This window comes from Trachinotus anak, unplaced genomic scaffold (genome assembly GCF_046630095.1).
Source record: "Trachinotus anak isolate AG129_WGS33_773 ecotype Australia unplaced genomic scaffold, CSIRO_AGI_Tana_v1 ptg000028l, whole genome shotgun sequence".
In the NCBI taxonomy this organism is placed as follows: domain Eukaryota; kingdom Metazoa; phylum Chordata; class Actinopteri; order Carangiformes; family Carangidae; genus Trachinotus; species Trachinotus anak.
The window spans coordinates 23,353,966-23,371,988 of NW_027273879.1; the positions used below are offsets into that span (position 1 = coordinate 23,353,966).

Sequence of the window (18,023 nt, forward strand, 5' to 3'; positions counted from 1 at the left end):
AGATATTAGATACAAAAATTCTGATGTGTGACGGCACAAACTTTAGAGTACAGCTTCTGGATCACAACAGTGGGGCCCTGTAAACCCAAATGTCTGTGACTGACTGAATAAAAATAAATTGACACAAACAATTTCTATTCAGGGGAGGGAGGGGAGGGGGCATTTATCACCAGTAGTGTTGCCAACTTAGTGCATTTGTCACTAGATTTTGAGATTTTTTTATTTTATTTTTTCAAAAAAGCACCTAGCAACAAATCTAGCCACTTTTTGCACAGATCTTAGCTCCTATAGAAGAGTCACCAGTACAGACCTGCAGGCAAGAGGCACATCTCTCTCTGAGTCTTTCAAAAGTCACTATTTCAAACTTGTTCTAAAACAGAAACAGAAAAGACATGTAAGTGAGAGCAGCTTTAAAATACTGTATATGTGAGCACAGAGAGGAGGACAGGCAAACAGATAAAGGGCTGAAACCAGCTAATAATAGGCAGAAATAGTAGAAGAATACAGTGGTTCCACAAGTTTTCAACTATTCACTGATCATACGCGATCCAGCTTCATACTAGGTTTTGACCTAGTCATGTTCTGTAGAGTACTAATACCCCACCTGACAATATTTGGTTGGTCTTGAGTATGAGATCTTCTCAAAATGATATATGGAATAATTACAAGATAAGATCTCCTTGTTTTTCTTTGGTGAATGCATGTGCTTCTCCACTGTGCCACCCAAATGGTGATGCCGGTCTCCACTGTGAAAAGTGGTTCCACCACTGGTCACTGTCATGTGACATAACCTTTCAGAAAATCACATTTTTCTGTTTCAAAGTGCAGCATTCACTGCACAAGCCACTATTCATGTGAAATTTTCCAGAATTAACCTTGTTTGCAACATTGTTGCCAAAAAAACCCCCATTTGTTTTCTGTTTGTACAAGGTTATAAAACACACCACTGCATGATTATGCTAACAGCAATACATTACATTACATACATTTACATTGAACAAAAGTATAGACAAAACTATCTCATAGTGTTATTTGACCAATCCAACAGAATATGAAGTCCAATAAGTAACTGACAGAGTAGCATCACAGCTTTAACAGAGGGAATAAAATATGAAAATGCTTTAATAACTGTCAAGACACTGCCTTCATCATAACTCATTTTATTATTTAATTAACTGGCTGAAATGCTACATCTGTCTGATTGTCCTATATGCTTCTCTCACTATGTGTGTGTGTTTCTGTTTTGGATGTTCATCTGTCTGTCTCTCTGTCTCCTCCACTGTCGCATTCAACACCAGGATGGATCACTATTAAGCAAGGAAAAACAGCGTAATGCGCCAGCCTGTGTCCTTTTATTTCCTTTCAGTTGCACTATTTGGCAGAGACAGGCAGGGGCGGGGAGAAAAAGTGAAGCGCGTCACGCTCACGGCAATATGACCGGAAGTGGAGCGATAAAGTCAAATAAAACACGTCTTTCTTTAGAGTCTGGTTTGACTTCATGTTAACTTCTTTAATGAATATTATTTAATAATAATTTATTTTTCTTCCTTTTCTTCTTCTTGTTCTTCTTTTTCTTATTAGCTGCAGAAAGGTCATTCATATTTACAGGTGGTGAAACTGCTAAAACCACATCTTGTTTTTACATTTCTATGTCTATCCTTGCTCAGTACATACATTACAACATTTGGTGGGACTATTTTCACTTTAAAATGTACCATATACAAAAAGGTTTCCCTCTGCTTCAAGTCTTTGTGCTAACCAAGGCTAAACATATCCTAGATCTATGCACTGGATGCACAGAGATAAAATTGATATCCATTTTCTCATCTGGCTCTTGGGAAGACAACAGAGCAAACTCATTTTCAAAAATATTCCAGTTTTTAAATGTTCCTTTAAAGATGTGTAAATCAGCGAACACACGACATCAACCACCCTTTCTTGTGTTATATAATTTGGGAAAAGTTTTCTCATCTCCTGAGCCGAATCTCGAGCACGCGCTCTTTTATTGTGAAAGGCTTGACCGGACGTTTCACGTTTCTTCGTGTCTACCTTAACTTTCCATGGTGAGATGGCTGAGGAGTCTCTGCTGGTTCCTGTGAAGTCGAAACGGGCTCTGTGGACAGACAGCAGGAGGCGAGAAAACCCGCCGCTGTCCCCTTCGACCTCCATTTTTAAAAAACAATAACGGTAAGACAGAAACAAACATGCACCTGTCTGTTAGCTAGCGAGTCGCCCCACAGGTAAACTGCCAAAAACGACACACTGAGCGCTCGTTTTGTCAGTTGCGTTCTCCCGCCGACGGTTGGTGTAGCGGGGGAGGGGCGGGGGAAGATATAACCCAGTCTGCTGCTGTCTTTCTGTCTGGGATATTTCTGCCTTTTCCGCAGAAATGCTGTTGGACAGTCCCCCTGTTGTCCGGTTGTCAGAGGCCCCCATCCGCCCCCTTTTCACCTGATCTGAAGCTGTATGTAATAGTGAGTTTAAAAAGCGAACAACATGGCTGACGCTGGCCCTGCAGAACCTGCTCGGTCGTTTAACAGTGCAGATGATGACATTATATTTATTACCCCCCCCCCCCCCACCCCCCACCCCCCACCCCCCCTACCCCCAGCCAGTTAGCTAGATGGTGGTCAAACTAGCACCTTGTTTATTGACAGACAAAGGCAGGCAGGAAAAAAAGGGAAATAACCAAAAGAACGGGGGCTAAAACAGCTGTCAAAGTGTAGACTGAGGCAGTGAAAACCTTTATTTTTCACGCAGACTCTGGTTTGACAGAGCCTTTTACATACGCTGCATTTTATTCATTCCAACTCCACCAATAAAGTAACTAAGTAAGTAAAACTATGAGATTTTTTTGGAGAAGTTATTGAAAGCTTATTTTAATGCTCCAGTCTTCTGGTAGCAACGCCCCCTTTTGCAACTTGTAACCAAATCAAAGCAAAGGTCAACAGGAGTCTGATCCTGCTGGGAACTCTTCCACAGACATGCTGACCTAAACTCCCCCTCTCTCGGTGACGTTAGCACAGGTGTTGCCTGTCCCCTCCTCTGGGTGGGATCTGTCAGGGAGCCCTGTGGTGCAAGTTGAGGGTCACATGACAGATGGAGGGCGACTAAAGGAATCCGATTTGTTTGTCAGGCCCTACTAAATGACTACAGAAACGGGTTTGAAAATTAAAAGCTTTCTGTTGATTTTTTATTACATTTGATCGTTTTATCGTGCTAACTTGGGTTTGCTTGAAATTTTATTTCAAATTATTACTAATATCTGTGGTGTGCACATACAGTGAACCAATCATTCTGCAAAATGATTTACAGCAGGCTGAATTAAAACTGAAGTGATATTTTAGGGGATTTTTTAGACTGAGAAGTGACTTTTCTTGATGTTGTAAACAACAAAAGTTTCCACCTGACCCCCGAGTGAATGTTTGGGTTATTTGACATGGGGTTGGGTGAGGTGGTCATGCATAGTCAGTGTGTTACCTGGAGTTGATTTGGATCAGCTTGTTGCCAGTTGAGAGAAGCAGCAGGAGCACCGGCACAGAAGCTGAACGTTGTGCTGCTGTGTGCGGGGTCAGCAGAAAAAATGTGTTTTAGATGTTTTTAAAAGACGCCACCAAAACAATCCAATATCCATTTAAATGTAGGCTTCATTTTCAATGCTTTATCTTCCCTTCAAAACAAAGGGAAGTTTAGCTCTTTCTGATTCACTCAGCTGACCTGCGGTGTAGGAATACAGTAGTTTAGCGGTTGAGAAAAATGTAGTACCAAACTACTAAAGTAAGTAGTGTTCCCTGCTGCATCTCTAAACTGGCAGCGCGCTGATCTGAATATATTGCAGGTAACACACTGACTATCCATGACCACCTCACACAACCCCACATCAAATAACCTCAACTATCACTTTAACCCAGAGACAGCAGATTGTGGTGTAAACACTTTCTATATACAGAAACCCATTGAAAAGAATTGGCAGAGTCACTGTTAAAGCACAAAACACATTTTAGCTTTATTGTACTTGCTGGTCCATAAAGCTGAGGTCTGACTAGTCTTTACAGTTTGGGCAATGCAGGGACTTGATGTGATCCAGATGGTTTGGGGGAGACGGAGTGAAACATTTCACTCTGCATTTCCTTACAGTACCAGTACAGTGTGTGTGTGTGTAAAGAACGATCTACGTTTGCACTCAGTTAGGTACTAGACTCCACGTCTCTGTTTCCAGTATGATGAAGTTACACACTGGACAGAAATGACGTTTGGTCATTCCTGTCCAGCACTGCTGGGTCCCTCATGACAATATGATGACTAACCGTGTTGCTCGGAGCAACATGAGGAAAATCACCACCAGCTGCAGCCCAATGCTGCAAAATGTCTCTTGTGCTTCGAATAGGTTAGTTTCCTCTGCAGGTAACCATCAGTGAACAGGAGTGTGTCTGAGTCACAACCTGTGCAAACCCTGCACCAAGCATTTATTGCACCACCTGAAATTAGGGCTTGACAGTTCATTTTTTATTTAAATTAATATATACTGACACAGTTGCTGTAAATAACAATTCTTGTCAGTATCTTTTAATACATTACATTGTTTTTAATTGCATATTCTGACTGTGCGTTTTTCCCAACTTTGCAGCTTTCTTCTTCTGTCATTAAATATTTACTCGTAACTTCCCAGCTGAGCCCTCTCTGAACATGCTAGTAGAGAGAATTCTGGTCTGTGTTTTTTACTGTGAAGTTACGTCTTTCATTGAGCTACCTTTTTGAATGCCGTTACTCAGCTACGCTACCATTTGCGCAGCAACTCCACAGTGTCATTGTTTACACCGGGGACCAGCTGACATCCCCGCAGGAATCATCAGGGAGACACATGCCGGATGCAGGAGGAATGAGGTGATGAGTGAAGAGAACGGTCCAGACAGTGGAGATGGATGGAGAAGAGCGGATCTCCTTTCTTCCATCACGGGCAACGGGAGATCACTTGACAATAAGATGGATGAGTTGGTTTGCCTTAGTGAGGAATTTGGACTTCTGTAAGTTTAGCGTTATGTGTTCCACAGAGACGTGGCTACAGGAAGGTGCTCCAGATCCCATCGCTACTATCGACGGCTTTCAGACTCTTTGGACAGACAGGAATAAATCTGAGAGAAGACGTGGTGGGCTTGCAGCTTTTATTAACAACAGATGGTGCCTCCCAGGTCACGCTGCCATAAAGGAACATTTCCTCAGCTCAGACAGTGAGTTGTTAGCCATGGGGCTACGTCCGTACTACATCACCAGGGAGTTCTCACACACCATCCAGGTTGTTGTTTAAACTCCCCTCTGCTAACCCAGCAACTGTGTGTGACATCATCCACTCCATTACTGCAGGACTCTGCACCCCAGTGCTTTCCTTTAGCTCTGTGGGGACCTCAGCCGGACAAGGCTCCTCCCACTTTCACTCAGTTTGTGGACTGCACTACCGGAGGAGACATTTATATCATATATTTATAAGATTTATTTATATACTCTTTTATAGAAGTATTGCATGTTTACTGATTTACTTCGTTTTTCCTAACGGTGTGTTGTGCAGTTGTAACAGAGCAATTTCTGTCCAGGTATTAATATGAATTTTCTCTGATTCAGATTTTTCAAGGAAAGGACTGGTGCATCTCACCAGAGAAACATCCACATCACTTCATGGTCACAGGCACAAGCACCACCACAAGACATGGTGCAGAAAACACAAATACCATATTTTCCGCACTATAGGGTGCACTGGATTATAAGGCGCACTGTCAATGAATGGTCTATTTTCGAACTTTTTTCATATATAAAGCGCACCGGACTATAAGGCGCGTTAAGCGAAACAAAACAGTCAGATAAGTCAGTCAAACTTTATTAAACGCGTTCACAATAACTCTCAACATTGTTCAAACGTTAATGAGCGTATTCACAATAACTCCCAACCTTGTTCAGTTGTAACACGTAAAAAAAACACAGTCTGATACCGCTAAGTCAAACGTTAGCGTATTCACAATAACTCCTTATAGGTCCTTATACACACACACTGTAATATTATGGTGAAGCACAGCATGTATTACATTTTGACAGAGTGCCGTGAGAGCTGTGTACCACACAAAATCGCTTCGAGGTCAGTAAGCACAACCAGAATTAATCCATATATAAGGCGCTCCGGATTATAAGGCGCACTGTCGTTTTTTGAGAAAATTAAAGGCTTTTAAGTGCGCCTTATAGTCCAAGTAGTAAGCAATAGAAATAACCAAAAAATGAAATTAAAAAAGTGGCGCTTATGGAACTTTGATGCAGAATGGTCTCACATTAATCTTCTACAGTGTAGAGGAGTTCCCACTTCCATTTTACTCTTCCACCACAAATGATCCTTCATCAGTTTCATTTTGTCTTTTCCAGAATATGTTTATCTATTTAACGTCTCCCCTTTTGATTCCTTGACATATTCACCTTGTTCAGATTCTCTTCTCTTGCCACTTGATTAATTGTTTTGTCTATAACATGTAAAAATGGAGTGGAAAAAGCCCCATTTTCCTAAAACTCAAGCTGATGTCCTCAGATGTGTTATCATACCAACCAACACTCTAAAATCCAATTGTGTTCTGTAAACAATGATTAAAGACAAGAAGCATCGGTGGAGAACACAGAACCAGTGAAGTTTTGGCATTTTGCTAAAAAATGTCTTAAAGAATACATTATTATAAAAAAAAACATTGCTGAACATACCACAGGTTATTTAGGATGAAATATGCTCTGAAGCAAATCTAGTAACCAACTCAAATACATGGAGGGAATTCAAATGGAAAGTAATTATGAGATTTTTTCAGATACCCGAAATATTGCCTAAAATGGGCCCAATATGCTCAAATAGATGTTGGAGAAACTATGGCATGCAAATTGGCAACCACACCCACATATTCTGGTCATGGGTCTAAAGGTGGCACAATGGGCCCTGATACCTGAAGGCACTGATGGAAGAGCCAAAAAATTACCTTACAAATATTGATAACAGCAGCAATTAAATGTATAAAACCTGACTCGCCTACACAATATTTGGCCTGAGAAGCTATGGGAAATTTACCAGATGGAAGAAATACTTCTTGGGACTCCAGAAAGATCTATTTATTGGAAGGTAGAGCCCTGCCGTGGCTATACTAATACAGCAAAGTGATCTGCATCCCTCTGCATATTCTGGATTGTATATCATTTTCCTCCCATTTCATCCTGTGTCTATGGGCATATACATTCAGACTGTATTATTCACTATTGTTTTTCTAATCTGTTTTTCTTTTTTTGGTGTTAAATCATTTATGAATAATCTAGTATTATAGTATAAATAATATAAATATATATAATATTATAAATAATAGTTAGTCTCTGACTGTGCCAGTTGTGTCAGTTGCGTTGCTAGCCAATTTGTTGGTCAGTGATGATTTAAAGAAAAGATATAACTTTCTGTCACAAGTCGGATTTGGGTTTCAGATATAGCAGCATAAGACTCAGGTTCAATTAGGTCAGTGTTACAGATGTGGGTACACGCGGGGAGCGTCCCATATGAACTAGAAAATAGCTGTAACCAACTGTTGACGACATTTTATTTGTAATTTTCTCAGTTTGCATTTACATCAGTAACTGTGGTTGGATGATTTTTATGGTTGAAGGGGACAGAGAGCAGTTAGAGGGGTCAGATGTGTTACATAACACCCTGCCTACAGATAAATGATGCACTGCAGGTAATTGAAGTCTGATGTTGCTCTCTTACACCAATCCATATTTTGTTTTTCATTTTTCACCATGATATGTAAGGTACAGTTCACAGTCACTTGCTGGTTGCATTTTATCTCCAGTAAAAGAAAAAATATGAATAAGAATATGTCTGGCAAATTCTGGGCAAGGCCTTGGTGCCAACTGTAGATGTACATGTACAGCACATGTGCATAAGCACATTTGTTTAATGTCTGGGTTGTTTGTGGCCTATTCATAAAGTCTGTCATAAAGCTGTGGCATGGAGGGTGTGATGCTTCCTTCCTGCTCATGAATAATGGAGCCTACTCTGTCAAACAGAGGCTGCAGAGTCAAATTTCATCAGACACCTGGCTGTCTGTAGCAGACACTGTGAGACAGTTGACATGTCGCCCCCTGCTGCTCACATCCAGAAACATAAACTAAATGCTTTCACTGAAGAGATTCATGTTTCATCATGACCCAGGGCCTAAATGCGAGCGTTTCCAGAGCTTTCAGCTGCGCCTCACAGTGTCTGTTTGCTCTCTTAGTATCACAGTGGCTCAGTTGTCGTCACGTGACTAAAATGCAAAAGTACACTGACAGGCGATATCACGTATATCATTAATATAACTACAAATATAAAAACTTTCACGTATTTTACTATCAGCCATTGAAAGTCACAGTGAAATAAAACATATTGTGACTCATATATACTCACATATTGTGCTGAATTTGTTTTCAGATCAGTCACCTCACAGTTTTGTTGAATTGTGTTTTATTGTCACAGGTTTGATCCTGGTTTTGCCCTGAAGACGTGAAGTACCAAGAAAAGTGCTAAACATCTCATCACCACTCCTGAACACTTGAGACTTGGTAAAACCTGTAAGTGTAACATGCTTTAATGTTTACCACCAGTGGAAAATAACTGCCAACAACATCACTTCATGAGTTCCTGTGGTTTAAAAAGTTCTTTTTCATCATCTTAATGTTTGCAAAATAGAATAACATGCTAAACTTTAAAGGATGGGTTCACATTTTTATGCCTCTGCACGGAGGCTTGTTGTTTCATATGTGGTCAAAGGTCAAGGCCATGGTGACTTCACAAAACACAGTTTTGGCCTTGGGAACGCGATATCTCAGTAATGCCTTGAAGGAAATTCGGTACAAATGTTCACTTGGACTCATTGACAAACTGATTAGGTTTTGGTGGTCAAAGGTCAAGGTCAGTGTGACCTCACAAAACACTTTTTAGCCATTACTGAAGACGTCACACAGCAATTACGACAAAATTTCACACAAATGGTTAATATTTTATATGACTCTGGATATGGCGGCACAGTTGTGCAGTGGTTAGCAAGAATGTTCTGGGTTCGAACCCCAGGTCTGTGTAGAGTTTGGATTTTCTCCCTGTGTCATTGTGGGTTCCCTCCTGCTTCCTCCTACCGTCCAAAAATTGGAGTCTAAATTGCCCATGGGTGTGAATGTGAGTGTGAATGACTGTTTGTCTCTATATGTCAGCCCTGTGATAGACTGGCGACCTGTCCAGGGTGTACCCTTTCGTCGCCCAACCTCCACCTCCTCTGCAACCCTGTATGGATAAGTGGTATAGATAATGGATGACCCTGGATAACCAATGATGTAATGTTAATGGTCACTATGAACAGGAACAATGATTGTACCACGCAATGTTCCAGTGTTCCAAGGCACCTGACTGTTGTTTTAACACACAGAAAACTGTGAACCTATCCTACCTACATTGGTACACCAGCATGCCAAAAAGGATGATACGCTAACATGTAACACATTTGTGTACATGCTAACGTTTAGCACTTTGACATGTTAATATAGGCAGGATATGATAGCATGTTATTGCAATAACTATTAGCGTGTTGCACATGTTAGTGTAACATGGTAGTGGTTGGGACATTTGTATACTAACATGTCAAATGTTTCAACAAAAGTCAGCATGGTAACATTCAGAAGTATTTTACATGTATGTTAACATGCTCACTGTAGGGATGTTAGCTTGATAACGGTAGCGTGCTAGCATGCTAGTTTACAAATGTTAAAAGCTGTCTAACATTCAGTCATAGATGAATTTTGATACGATAAAATTTTATTATTAAACTATTTCAGGCCTATTTCAGGCAAAATGAGGATGTGATAAGTAAAGAATAGAGATTGAGTAATTATTATTAATGCTCTGATTATTAAATGTAAATAGATAATGTTTTGTTGTGATGACAGTTGTATTATTTCTCACAGTAGATATCCCACTCTCTGTTTTTCTCCATCTGTTGTTTCAGCCCTGGACAGGTTTGTGTTGTAGCTGTGTGGCTGGCAGCCTGGCTGCCTCCCTGCCTCCAGATGAATGAAGAACACACCGGGACACAGAGACACAGCTGATACAGGTCAGAGGTCACCCTCACTGTCAGGACACGCAGCATTTAACTCGCAGCCATGGTGGTAGTATTTGTTTTTCTGGTTGATTTCCTTTGGTTTCAATTCATTTATATGTCCATGAACACATGCCTAAGGAGAGTTTCAAATTCTGCTCACAAATGTTTTACTGCACAACAGTGTTGACAAAAAACTAAAGTTGACTTAAATTTACATGTGATGGATTATCTCTCAACAGCAAGTTTAAATCTCTAGGAGTTGACAGTATTGTCTCTGCAGACACACTACAGGTGGAATAGCAGTAACTTGCGTGGTTGTCTGACAGATGCTGTTTCGGACAGACAGATTTCCTTAGCCTTTTTAATCACCTATAGCACCACAAGCTGTGACACTGCTGAGGATATTGGCTGAACTATACAGCCAGTGTTGGTGGGGTAACAAACATCTATAACATCTATAAAAAAATCACATGGTCAAAAGCAAGAGTAAAAATAGCAATGTTCTTTGTAATTGGCCATGGCCATATTTAGCATTTCTTTATCAATATACTGTACATAAATATATAACTTGTGGAAGTAATAATTATTCATACAGCGGTACTATGTGAGACAGTGTGCAGTTTTTCGCTTTTATTAAAATGCTTCTAAAAATATTCAGCAGTGATATAAAGTATCCAGGATCTGCAGTAAACAGAAAGCAGAGCTGTAATTTGTATAGTGTTTGATGAATGTGCTGTGATTTGTTTCTCTCCTCAGGGCATGCAGGTGTTTCTGCAAATATGATGAAGAAAAAGAATCCCCATAAGTGAGTTCAGATGTTTAGCATCATTTACAGTGCTTTTGTTATGACCAGAATCAGGGATGGATACTGACATGGTCCAGGAGACTTTTTTTAAGACCATAGTATCAATAAGTTTTGATGTTATTGGTTCTGCTCTCTGGAGTACTGGAGAAATTAAACAAATTGATTTCCTATTTATTATTGCCATAAAAAGGATCTTATTATCTCTCCAACCCCGTTTTAGATGAAGTGATGTGGCTGTTGAACTACTGCACAGTAAAAATACTGTCAAACAAAAACTTGTTGTGCATTACATTTGTTTTACATTTCCATCATTACAAAATCAGTCTATAATAGTGATTTGTTCAAAACAAGGCTGTTGAAGTTTATTACTCAAGAATGTTAATTGAGAACATGTGAGAAAATAAAGCAATTTAAATTCTGTTCTTAATTTGTTTTTGTTTTATCTCTTACAAATTAACAAAAACTACTGGTGGGGTTAATGTTAAAGTACCGGATTGATAAGCAGTATCGGTAAAAGTATCTTATCGATAGCCATCCCTAGGAAGACAAACAGATGCCGCTCAAAGCACCAAACATAGTCTCAAAGCAGATAATGTTGACTGTTGTTTCATGTCACCGTGAAGGAAACATAAGAGCAGTCTGGGCCCGACCACCAAAGTTCTGTCGCAGCCTCGACGCAACATCGTTGGCTGCAGGATCCAGCACGTGTGGAAGGAAGGAGGGGGCCATGTGATCTGGAAAGGAACAGTGCTGGACCAGGTAATCGAAGAGTGTAGTAATAACTGATTAATGGAGCCTTGCACTAGTCCACAGAAGCACAGAAGTTGTTATAAAGTCATGTTATATACAGTCCTTCTCTAACAACACAGGCTGTCCATATTAAGCATGTGGTGCTCATTCTATCTGCGTGCACCTATGCTGTGCTCTGGATCTTCACTGCTGCACTGGTGCCTGCTTTCAACAAACTTAAATGTATGTTGTTTTTGCAGTACTTAGTTAAAGGAGGGAAAGATTTGTGGAGAGAGGTGCAAGCAAAACAAGTGTTTTCAGCTGTATGTATTTCATCCAGGTGCCAGTAAACCCAGCTCTCTATCTGATTAAGTATGATGGATTCGACTGTGTTTATGGTCTGGAGCTTCACAAAGACGAGAGGGTGCAGGGCCTGGAGGTGCTCCCTGACAGACTGGGTAAGACTGAACTACAAGTAGAGTCACACTGACTGACCACAAAACATCAAACTCAAACTCGCAAAATGTAATGCTAACGTGGTATACATACTTTCATTAATGTGCATTAATATTTATTTTCATCCTTGCAGCTAAATCCCGTCTGACAGATGTCAGCCTGGCAGATGCCATGATAGGCAAAGCAGTGGAGCACATGTTTGAGACAGAGGAGGGTCCAAAGGAGGAGTGGAGGGGGATGGTGTTGGCCCGAGCTCCCATCATGACCACCTGGTTCTACATTACCTATGAGAAAGACCCTGTCCTCTATATGTACCAGCTGCTGGATGACTACAAAGAAGGAGACCTCCGCATCATGCCTGACTCCAGTGAGTAAAGTTATTTTCATTAAACCTTTTTTTAAACAGGTGGGGATTATACTACTACTATACTTACCAGTGGGGAATTCCAGGCATTTAACTTCTTGTAGGGTCTTTAACACTACTGAGGGGTGTCATTGAGATACCATGACCTGGATGACTGAGAATCTTCAAAGCCTGTCTGAGCACACCTGCTCAGTTGTGTCTGAGACGGTTTACTATATCTGGGTAGTTAGTTTATCCATGTTAAAAGGCAGGTGTAAAGGCAACCAGTTAGGACTATGTGATTATCCAATATCACTGGAATGGTATTGCAGTGATATTTTGTTTTATGGAAAGTTCTGATATTTAAATGAATTATTCTCAGCTAATTGTAATTAAAAACTAACAGAATGAACAGATCAAAGTTGAATTCTGATGTTATGCTGAACAAAGGCTCACATATCACCCAGATGTGCAATCAGAAAGCAGCTGTGATGGCAAGATACTACAGTTAAGGTTGGCCGTTATATTCTAACAGCACATTGTTTATACACTTTACATGAATTGATTTTATATTGATAATTATTTAAATTTAAATGTATTGTTATCTTAATTTATGAGTTTTTTTCAGTTTTACTTTACTGTTTAGTTGATTAATCTCTGTGTAAGATGGCAAACACTCATTTTGCAATATTGTTCCTTTAAATCTGTCGGTTATCCGTCTCTGTTTTTCTCTGTTTTAGTAGTAGCATAAAAAAGCAGCATTATCAAGATCAGAGGTAACATCTCTCTTTCTGTCTCTCTGTAGACGACAGTGTCCCGACAGAGAGGGAACCCGGTGAGGTGGTGGACAGCCTGGTGGGTAAACAGGTCGAGTACGCCAAGGAGGATGGCGGCAAACGAACGGGCATGGTCATCCACCAGGTGGAGGCAAAACCCTCTGTCTACTTCATCAAGTTCGACGACGACTTCCTCATTTATGTCTACGACCTAGTCAAAACTTCCTAAGCTTAGTGGATGTCCAGAGCCACTCCCCCATGACGGAAACAAAATTCAACATTCAGCATTTGATCCAGCGCTTGTCTCTCAGACCATCAAACACAAAAATGAACTTGGAAAAAAAGATTTGCTTCTGCGGAAGAGGATACGATCCTTTTTGAGAATGGGCTTGGTTAAGTTGAAGCCTTACATCTATGACCTTCATTCTTAAAACAGAAAACATAAATTAGATGCGTTACCCTTACAAGGTCCTAAACTTTTTGAAGCCCCTTAATAGTTTAGTGAAAAATGGAAGGCGGTCTAAAAATTCAGTTTCACTCCCGAAAAATATTGTGAAAGTTGAAGCGAGATGAAGGCTTTTTAGAATTTTTTAGTTCTTAAAATCCTTTCATGATTTCTCAAGGCCTCCTGACACCAAAAGAAACTAAACCTAATCCATTGTTAGTGTCGGATTTTATCCAGTGTGCTGGCTGCAGAGGATAATTTTGGTTTGGTACCACGTGTCTCAACTAATGAACATGTCACTGAAAAGCGTGATAGCAGCCATCTTTCTGTGCTACAAAACAAGATGAGGATAATGTCTGGGGTCCTATAAAATGCAGGAGCTGTTGGCAGCATGGAAATGCCAAACTGAAGGCCTTTGAAGATTTCTTGCAGTGTTTCCTACATGAGCTAACATATCTGGCCACAGAAGAATGAGCAGACTCCCAGTGAAGAAGTGAAGTCTGGAGCTGGTTGGTGGAAGAGGCTCCAAATTGAAAGACTAGAAGATGTTGAATTCTGGGATCAGAAGAACAAACAGTTGCTATGCTGATGGAAAATGAGCGAGTGTTTGTTTTTGGGACACTTTAAGACAGGAACAAACAATGCAGTGCAGTGACATGAATGGCTTCTGTAACCCCTCTCGTCTGTCACATCCAGTAAGGATTGGCATCACCACGGCGTTTTTGCCAGGAAAAAGTTAGAGTTGGAGCAAAAATACTCATGGTAAGTCTAAATAATGAGGTTCAAAGTCAAAATCACAACTTGAAAATGATAAGACAAGTTAAACAATCAAAGAAGTCAAAATTATAATATGTCAAGTACAAAGAATTCTATTGCAGTTTTTACCTATGTCTAATTTTTCAGTTAATTCTTAAGAATTCCGACATTGTGAATAACATAATTTTGACTTAATATTTAACAATTGTGACAAAGTAAGTTAATAATCTGATTTGCACAGTTGGTCAAACTTTTTATTTACATAATTTTGACTAAATCTTACTCTTTTGGCTTAGTAAGTCAAAATCTGTACTTAAATCATAACCTTAAAAGTCCTTTGACCTATAATCTCTTAAAGCTGACTTGCCAAGAGTCTTTTTTTTTCCCCTGATGGAAATGGGCTTCCATACAACTGAGATCCATAAGACAGGAAGCAAAAGGACCCAGTCTCAGCAACTCCAAAGCTGGAGACATCTGCGCGTTGAAGAATAATAATGAACCACCATTAGCCGAGCTGGATGGTTTGGTCATACACAAAGGTTAATCTCTGGAGCTATCAAAATAATCAAAATGTATCTGGAAATATCTCAAAACCTTATTTCCCCGCATTCAGTTCAGTTGGAGGTTGCCTGAGACGGGATTTCGTTCCACTTGTTGTACAGAGCAAAACAAGACAGATTGCTTCATCACATAGTGTGCTACTTATACAGGTTCCATTTCACCAACTTCAACCGAACATTGATGAAGAAGCTCCTCATCTAAAGGCATCTGCACGTGAAACAGATTTTTTTTCTTTTTGCTTTTATTATTGCCAAAACTCCTTTCTGTTGTGAAGTTGATTGATGTTTGAGACAATCGGACAGCTTTCTAGTGATTTCACTAAAGCCTTTGGAATTGCTCATGTGTTGTCTTTTCTTAACTGTCAGTAAATGAAGGATGGAGAAACAAAACTGAAACTTGGCCAAAGCCCTTTCTGCCCTTGGCAATTTATTTTAATGTTAAATTGTTTGTTAGAGATCAACAAACACCCAGATTTGCAGTTTCATCAGTTCCTCTTCCTCCATTTGAACTTTGAACACAGCGAGTATTCTAAATGTTATAGTTTCTGAAAACACAAAGGATTCAAGGAGCGGAGGAAAAGTTGAGAAGAATGTTCTCTGCACAGTTTATGACTGTGTTTGACTTTTAATGTCATCAGAACTGACAAGAAAAACAAATCTGCTGTAGCAATACAGTCAAGTTTTCAAGTTTGGAAGGCTTCGGTGAGACGGTTCAGATGTTCAGCATTGGAAGCCTGTGATTCCAGTTTACTACTATGTGTCAGTTGATAACATTATTACTGAAACAGAAGTATCCCAGTTTGTATTTACACACAAACCAAAAGATTATGGACTCCTTGTGGAGTAGATCTCACATTCTCCTGGCCCTCTGAGGAATACACGAGTTTCTGCAAGATGCCCATGAAGATGATCTGGTCTTCTCCACAGTGTTTATGCAGTAAAGGTGGACATCGTCCGTTGTGTTTAGTATATGAAGAGATTAAGAAGCAGTGAAGGTTTAAATTTCCTTTTTCACAAATGTATTTTTTTATTTTATTTGGATTTACTCAAGACTGAAGGTTTTTCATAAACATGCTTTCTTTACTGATCTGCACTTGTAGTTTGAGAATTGTTTTACTGACCAGTGACTGATATCCCAAATAGAGTTGCCACTTTCAGTGTTTTGTCAGCCAGCTACATCTTTAGAAGAGAAAAGAATCCTCAAAGAGCCTTTATCAAAGTAAAAGAACATCAAACATGATGGTAGTTTCAGAGGTTATTGGTTCATTAAAGGATCATTTGGTGTCATTCAGGTTTTTGAGGTTGGACCTTTTAAAATGCAACAGCAGCTGGCTGATCTTTACTGTCATTTCCTCTTATAAAAAACAGTAAAGGTTGTTGAGCCATGCATTCGGAGGGTGTCTTTAACCAATCAGATGGCTCAGCTGAATCGGTGCACTGAACAGTTTTTATGCAAAACCTTCAGTCTGTGTGCTTCCTGTGATGTAGTTAGTTGCCGAGGCAGATTACAGCTCCTATTATAACTGCACTTAAAAAAAAAAAGATGGACTCTCTAAGAAATCTGTAGGTGTCTTCACTTGTATATCTGGTTTGTTTTTCTTTAATGAGAAGTATGATTGTGATCATCTCAGCAGGCACTATTTTAATGAACAAGAAAACGTGTTGTTACAAAGACTTGTTTCACAGCAAGGTTATGTCCAATTCAGTCAGCTCATTTCACTATTATAATGAAAACAGATTATTGTTGTTAATGTTGGAATGACATTGGCCTTCTATCATCCTTCTGCCTTGTTATTGTTTTTGTATGTTTCAAAATGTATGTTAATAATTTTTATTGTTAATGGAAAATCAGTGTGGTGTGCTTTGTTTTTTTTCCCACCATAGTTCACCTTCAGGCATTTGACATCAAGCTTTTCAGCTATATAATATCCCCGTACAGAGATTGGTCATAGTTCTTTAATGACTATATTTAAGTCATTTAAGGGAAAACATTTATGCGTTTAAAATCAGCTGATATGTTATTGAATTTTACAAACAAATATAAATATTAAATTTTGAATATCAGCCTAAAGAATTTGGCATCAGTCGGGCTTTAATTCCAAATTTAAAAACTGGTGAAGTAGCCATGCACATCAAAGACACCAAAGGTCAGTGGTGTAGTTTACAAGACATACAGGTATACGCCGTATACCCAATAAGAAAGCTCCAGAATTCACATATAACCACTTAAAAATGCTCAAGGATACATGACAACATAGCTTTGTTTCAGAACTTGCACTTCAACAATTTGTTTATGTAAAAAAAATGGCTGCTGTTAATCATGTGATGTCAAGTTCCTCCTCTCTCACTGTGGTTGTCAGGATAAAGGAACAGGCTGTGGAGACAGAGGGCTGAATGGGAGACAGTATCAGGGACTCACCTCTGCCTTGGTGACAGTCGCCCATGGAGAGATGTCTGCTCTGAATTAGAAGCTGCAGGTGTAACACCTTTGAACCATAGCAGCTAAGGAGCAGACTGCACAGTGTGAGCGGGATGTTCAGTTCCATATACCCCAGAATTCCTCATGGTATAGCCTATTGTTTAATTAATTATATACAGCCAACTGTAGCCAATATTATAGTCTATGTTAACCTATATTATACAATAAGCACTATAGGTAACAAGGCAATAATCAGCAAATTGATCATGCTAACATTCCATACATCCATGTAGATTTGGGGATGAAGGTTAAGATGCACCTTTAAGCACAACCTAATTTATAACAGTGTTGGTGGTGCACAGACACTCGACCAAATAATTAAATAATTAGTTGTAAATAGGAATCAGCAGTATGCACACTAAAACAAAGTACACTCCACCACTGCTGAAGTGTATATCCCACTTCATATTGGGAGGTATGTTCAGAACAGATGCAGAGAAAGGGTCAATATTTTTTGGGAACATCCTGACTCCAGCACCATACTTCACACAGACACAAGACGAATACTGAACTTCTCACATTCAGAAAGACAAGTCATTCTTCTTGC

At 39.6% G+C, this 18,023-nt stretch overlaps 1 protein-coding gene across 2 annotated transcripts; it reads left to right on the plus strand.

Moving 5' to 3' along the window:
* The first annotated feature begins 1,893 nt into the window (after positions 1 to 1,893).
* Positions 1,894 to 16,845, plus strand: LOC139611856 (spindlin-1). 2 transcript variants are annotated; one of them, XM_071466804.1, is made up of 9 exons: positions 1,894 to 2,187; positions 5,052 to 5,228; positions 8,516 to 8,610; positions 10,035 to 10,139; positions 10,884 to 10,932; positions 11,556 to 11,691; positions 12,002 to 12,119; positions 12,251 to 12,484; positions 13,266 to 16,845. In XM_071466804.1, exons 4-9 carry the CDS (start codon positions 10,100 to 10,102, stop codon positions 13,463 to 13,465), a joined length of 777 nt encoding a protein of 258 aa, XP_071322905.1. In that variant the 5' UTR covers positions 1,894 to 2,187; positions 5,052 to 5,228; positions 8,516 to 8,610; positions 10,035 to 10,099; the 3' UTR covers positions 13,466 to 16,845. The 2 variants fall into 2 exon arrangements, with proteins under 2 accessions (XP_071322905.1, XP_071322904.1); XM_071466803.1 differs by lacking the exon at positions 5,052 to 5,228.
* The last annotated feature ends 1,178 nt before the right edge of the window (positions 16,846 to 18,023 follow it).

Excerpts from the sequence above, each read along its gene's own strand:
- LOC139611856 (XM_071466804.1), top strand. The coding sequence starts at position 10,100 with ATGAAGAACACACCGGGACACAGAGACACAGCTGATACAG. Across the intron at positions 10,933-11,555 it reads AAGAAAAAGAATCCCCATAA|GAAACATAAGAGCAGTCTGG; the intron begins GTGAGTTCAGAT and ends GTCACCGTGAAG. Across the intron at positions 12,120-12,250 it reads GGTGCTCCCTGACAGACTGG|CTAAATCCCGTCTGACAGAT; the intron begins GTAAGACTGAAC and ends TCATCCTTGCAG.